This window comes from Coloeus monedula, assembly GCF_965178545.1.
Source record: "Coloeus monedula genome assembly, chromosome: 8".
NCBI classification, from domain to species: domain Eukaryota; kingdom Metazoa; phylum Chordata; class Aves; order Passeriformes; family Corvidae; genus Coloeus; species Coloeus monedula.
In genome coordinates, this window is record NC_138788.1 from 25,244,674 (window position 1) to 25,250,673 (window position 6,000).

Genomic DNA, 6,000 nt, shown 5'->3' on the forward strand with positions numbered 1-6,000 from the left:
GGCCAGGGGTATGAAAAGCAGCTTTTTCCTAAGGTCACTTCACAAGAGTTTGTCCACGTGCTGTACAATTGCACAGGTGTGGTTCAGAAGCTGTGCAGAGTAGAGAACAGGATTACACACAAACTAAGCAAGGAAGTTAGCATTTTCTTCTGGCCCAGTAAATGTTCTCTGTTAAAACAAGTAATGTGTTGCACATAGGTGACTGTGTTTTCTTGAAGCCTATTTCACGAGGTTATGACAGACTTGCCTCTCTACAACACATCTTGGCCTGGGAAACGATACTGGACTCTGATGTTGCACCAGACTCTTTTCCTTTAAGGGAGCATAATGCAGCACTGGATGCTCCTGTCTCCATTGCTCCAGGGTGGTGGCTGCAGACAGGTCAGGTAGGGTCAGGTGGCTGCGTGGAACAGCTGCTGAGAAGCACATGGGTGTGCTTGTGTAACCATTGCTGCACGAGCACTGGCCGCTTTCTGGGACTGGTTCAGCCTTTCAAACCTCTTCAGTCAGGTTTTTCTTGAACCTGTCCCAGCTTGAGCAAAGCAAGTGGCTGGCTAGCAAGAGTCTCTGCGGTGGGAGCAGAGCCAGGTTCGTCTCCAGAATCCAGCGTGAGCTCGTTGTTAGCGGGATTTGTTTTAATTTGTCTGCTCCTCTGCAGCACCAAGGAGACTGCTTCCCTTTCTGCTTTGAAAGGCCGGTCCAGGCTCTCTCCTCCCTGCCTTAGATTTTGAAGTAGGATATTGCCTGCTGTGCTCAAACGCTCCTGTGCCGCAGTCCCCTGTGTCAGGTCACGCTGCTCTTGCCCGTGCTTAAAGGGATAGAGATGAACAGGTCCCTCCCGTTGTGGCCCTCCCTCTGTCCTTGTCACCCTCCTGTCCCCCCCCCTCCTTATGCCCTCAGCCTCCTGGCTCTGTAGGTGCCCTGTATCTCCTCCCCAGTGCTGGGACGGCTGCTGCCGTGGGCCGGGATGGTGCCCAGGAGAAGGGCGATAGGTGAGCAGCAGCCCGTAGTAAGGGCCGTTTTTCCGGTGTGGCGTTTCCACAGCCGGCGCTGGGGTCACTAAATGCTGAAGGCCCAGGATGGGCAGGAAATGCCCGAGTTAAAGGCTGCGGGGCGCTACCGCAGGACCCTTTGGTTCGGTCCCCGGGGGCGGGCGCGGGGCGGGGCGGGGCGGCTCGGCACGGCACGGCCCGCCCCGCTCCCAGACCCGCTTCCAGCGCCGCTGCCTCATGGAGCCGCACGGGCCCGCCTGCCCCGGCAGCGTCCTCTTCGGTGAGCGGCCCCGGGCCAGGGGAGCGGGGGCAGGGGCAAGGGGAGGGAGAGACACGTGGGGGGGCATAGATGAATTGGGGAGGTGACTCATGGGGCGGGGAGTGGGGGGACGAGAGAGAGAGACGTAGGAGGGTAAGAGAGAACTGGGGGGCAGGAGAGATACGTTGGGGCAATAAATAGGGGGCAGGAGAGAGATGGGGCAGAAAGAGACTTTGGTGAGTAATGGGGACGGCGTGGAGGCTGGAAAGACACGTGTGGGTGGGGGGGGGGAAACACGTGTGAGGGCAATAGGGCCGGGGGGTCGGTCAGAGAGAGAGCTGGGGGCAGCAGACACATCGTGGGGGGAAGGAGGCAAGAGAGACACGTGGGTCTGAAGAGACACGTGGAGGGCTTTAACGTGCCGGGGCGAGGACGGTGCGGAGAGACACGTGTGTGACCGGGCTTGGGAGGGAACGGGCCCATGCTGGGGGTCCCGGGGCGGTTTGGGGGGAGCCGCGTGGGGTCTTGGTGTTCTGGTGGCTTTAGAGGGCTGGGAATACCGGGGCGGTGGGTTGGCAGCCCCAGCTCTCGCCGGCCTCTCCCGCTCCTCTGGTTCATCCCCCGCGCTCTCACGTCAGCGTTTCGTGGGCGCCTGTCGCGGGGCGGCGGAGCCGCGTCCCTCCTCTCTCTGGGAGGGGTTTCGGCCGGGCCGTGGAAGCCCCGCCACACGCGGCCCTGCGCTGCTCACCGAGGCTGTGCGGGCAGCGCCCAGCCCGGGCCGGGCCCCGCGGCTCAGCGCACGCTGCGCTGGGGGAAGAGCGGAGCTGCAGCTCCCCGGGCCTTTCATGCACCTGGGGTTTGGTCCTCCCCTCGGTGAGTTGAATACATAAGCGTGGGCAGAAAGAGGTCCTGCCCTGGGCTGCGCTCGTGAAGGCCGATTCCTCTCCCTTGCAAATGCCGGCACTGGTATGCAGGGCTTAGCTCTGTGTTTTTCCAATCAGCCTCACATTGGTGAATCATCCTGCAATAACTAAATGCACCCAGGGCAGTTTCGTCCCTCTGTTTGGTTGGCTGAATCCTGATCCTAAGAGCTAAGGACATAGTTATGCATCTCCCTTGTTTTTGTAACTGTCTGAAGAAGTACGTAATAAAGTATGTCTCAAAACTCCTCTTGAGGGACTCCAGCTCCCTGTAGCTTGGCCTGGCATCCTCCCCTTGGGTTGTGCCTTATCACTCAGGTCTTGCATACTCTGTCTGTTTCTGCTTCCAGACTCCCATCCAAGAAAAAGTTGTACTGGTGGTGGCATGAGCAGAGTCCCTGTTTTGTCTGCTCCCGCCTGTTTCCCACAGTGGTGTGCCCTGACTGTTCTGCTCGCTGGAGGGGAAGAGCCTTGCCCTGCCAGTGCTTGGGAACCTTGGGTGCCTGTGGTCATTGCTTTGTGGCAGCCCGCTTGGGGGACACCAGGTTTTGTCCCTGCATGGCGCAGAGGCAGATGCATAGTTTCCTGGGACCCTGGAGCCCAGGGTGCCCTGGCCTGATGCTGCTCCTCACATGAGAAAATAAAGAGGTTTAGGGATGCCATGTGCATGCTTGGCCAGGGCTCCCCCTCAGAACACTTTGCCTGTGGTGCATGGTGTTGTGTAATGCCTGCTACAGGTTTTTGATCTGCTCCTTCTAGGCTGTGAGCTGACTGCCAGTACCAAATCCTACACATTTCAGGTGGATGAAGAAGATGACTCTGACCACATTTTGGCGCTGTCTGTGGTAAGAGAAATGTTAATTAACTGTGCTTGTTCTCTCCTGTAGTCACCCATATCCTTAAGCCCCCTTTCCAGGCTCATCCTCCTTTCTTGGCTGGACTGGATCAGGGAACTCCCTGGGTGACTGAGGCCTCAGGACTGGCTGCTCTCAGGGCAGGTCATAGAGTGGTCACGTTTATCCATCATACAGAGGTGCTTGTGCAAAGACTGTGGTGCAGAGGACTGCTGAATAGGGGGATGCTCCAGGCAGGTGGTGAAGAAAAATATTTTTGCCTTGAATTTGACCTTGTTGGAGCCTCACACCAGATTCACACCAGCTGGGTCTCTGGCTTGTTGCTCCCCAAGCCCACATAGGTGCAGGGCTTCATTCCTGGCTCTCACTTGGATTGTTTTCTATCCTGGGAGCACAGAACCTGCTAGCGTGGATCAGATCAGCAAAAATGCAGCCCAGGTGCCTCCCTTGAGGCAACTGCAAAAACAGCTGTCACAGCTGGGAAAGGCACAGAGCCCCCTCTGAGGCAATCGGGGGACAATTGCTACGGGGTGCTTCAGTGCTCTCCCTGTTTTGTGGAGCAGCATCCTCACACCTTGCATGACATCTGGGCTGGTAGCATTGTTGTGGGTTACTTGTCCCGTGGAGAGCTCCAGCTGTCCCTGACATGTCCCTTAGGAGAGCAGTTGCTCACAATCTCCACTCCTACCCAGGTCTGCCTCACAGATGGTGCCAAGGATGAGTGTAATGTGGTGGAAGTCGTTGGGCGAAACCATGAGAACAAAGAGATCGCTGTGCCTGTGGCAAATCTGAAGCTGTCATGCCAGCCCTTGGTAAGAGGCTGATTTAAAGACTCGGGGGTGGATGGCTGCAGGGAACAGGGCAGCTCTGGATGTTTGTGTATCCTGATCTAGGATCCACAGCTCACAGGCAAATGCCCTGAATACCCTTGGCCTGGCTGAAGGTGCCCTCAGGTGGACAAGTTTAACTGGGCCAGGTGCTGGGAACTACAGGATATTCTGCTTTTTGCTTCTGCCCCTAACTCAGCTCCATCTCTGCTCTTTGCAGCTGAGTCTGGACAACTTCAAGCTGCAGCCTCCAGTGACCTTTCGCCTGGCAGCGGGCTCTGGCCCAGTGCACGTCGCCGGCTGGCACAGGATCAGTAAGGACTGAAGGGTGGGAAAAAGCTTGCGAGGAGTGAGGGCTATGAAGGGGCTCCAGTGTCAACAACTGCCAGGGAGCTGCTGGGAGATGCCCTGGGTGCTACTTGGCATGCATGCTCTGTCCCTCCTTTGTCCCAAGGGGCCATCTCAGTGCAGGGATTCCTTCCCTGCCCTAAAGCCTTGTATGGGAAAAGGGGTCTGGATGTCTCAAACTGTCCCCTTCTTCCATGTCTGGCTGTCACCATTCCCTCCTGGGACCTCCCTCCAACTGGGATGCTGCTTATTTCCCACTGTTAGCTGCTGCGAAAGCTGCTTCAGTGCTCCTTGGGCTGTTCTGCTCTTGGGGTGTCTTGGGGGCCAGTTGTATTTGCACACACATTAATTGTTGAATAACAGTTACTTGTGTGTCCCAGTGCACAGGGAAGATGCTTCCTTGGAGGAGGATGATGACTTGTCTGAGGAGGATGAGGAGGAGCTTCCTCCTATTATGCCAGCCAAGAAGTAGGAGGAGGAAGCAGTAACTTGTCTCCAGGCAAGGTGAGGGGCTGGGCAGCCTTGGAGGAAGGATCTGGGTGGCTGTGGTACCGGTGTGGCAAGTGTGGGTGGAATGTGCTGCTGGAGTCTGCTGATCTCAATCTGATTCTTTCCCCTAGGTGTTCACTGGGACTTCTCTCCCTGGATGGTTTTTACCTTGGACACCTCTTGCCAGGACCTCAACATTTGCTGCTTTGTTTTTCTTTTTATGCTGTTGTAACTTTTTGGGGAGCAGGGGCTGCTCCCAGCACCAGGGTGTCTCCTTTCACACATCCTTGGGAGGGTTATCCCAAAACTGGATGGATGCTGCTGGTATATCCCCTCTCCCCCATCCCTTTTCTGGGAGTTGGGGGTGCAGGAGGTGATCCTTGCCCTGTGCCTTTTTGCTGCCCTGGACCTCTGCTCTCTGTACCCCCTTTCCCTGGCTGTGAAATACCCAGTCCTGGCCCCTTCCCCAGCAGATGGATGTAAAGCCAGGCACTTTCACTAATTCCAGTGTGTTTGCTTTTGCTTGCTCACAGTTTGTTGTGTTTTATACACGTGGAAGTGTGAAACTGGGGCCCAGGCTCTGTTCTCGACTGCAGTTATGGTGGGGTGGGAGCTCACAGCCTGTCTCATTTGGGGGGAGGTTCTGGGTCAATCTGCATTGTAAAGAACTGTTCTTACACTCAATAAAGGTCTCTCAGGCATCAGGTCTGAAGAAAGGTCACTGCTGGCTGGCAGGTTCTTCCCATGCACGCTTCAGTGGGGCAAGTTTGAGCTGTGACCTTTGCTGAGGGGTTGTGTGTCCCCCCCATGCCTGGGTACCCAGAGAGGGCTTGATCCTTTCTGCATTTTAGCTAGGTGGCATTTCTCACCTGTGGTGGCTGGTTCTGCCCTTAAATATTTCACTGGCAGTTTCTCTGCAACCGGTCTTGTATTCTTGGCCCATATGCTGATGCCTGTTCCAGTCCTCCTTGTCTGAGACACTGGATGTTGTCCCTCAGAAGCACAATGGGCTGTTCTGTCATGCTGGCTCATTTGATGCCCTCGGACAATGAGTTTCTCAGTTGCCTGGACCCATGTAGGAAATCCAGGGTGGATCCTCAGCTCAGGCTCCTTTCTAGATCATATTTCTCTCTGGGACCTGTGCAGCTCCTTTCCACCTACCCACCGTTTTCTTCTGGCCCCAAACAGCCCTTACTTAGCTCTCAGAATGAGGCTTCAAGCACCTTGCAGCAAAGGGGAAAGGATAGAAGAGGAGTTGGCTCTGGGGAGAACTTTCTGTGGCATTTCAGTACTTTAAGGGAGCTTATAAGA

The 6,000-nt window shown here is 55.9% G+C and overlaps 1 protein-coding gene across 1 annotated transcript; it reads left to right on the top strand.

The window, feature by feature from the left end:
• The first annotated feature begins 1,220 nt into the window (after positions 1–1,220).
• Positions 1,221–5,372, top strand: NPM3 (nucleophosmin/nucleoplasmin 3). Its single transcript, XM_082285919.1, has 6 exons — positions 1,221–1,272; positions 2,931–3,016; positions 3,718–3,837; positions 4,073–4,166; positions 4,581–4,704; positions 4,821–5,372. Exons 1-5 carry the CDS (start codon positions 1,230–1,232, stop codon positions 4,670–4,672), a joined length of 435 nt encoding a protein of 144 aa, XP_082142045.1. The 5' UTR covers positions 1,221–1,229; the 3' UTR covers positions 4,673–4,704; positions 4,821–5,372.
• Positions 5,373–6,000: the final 628 nt, after the last annotated feature.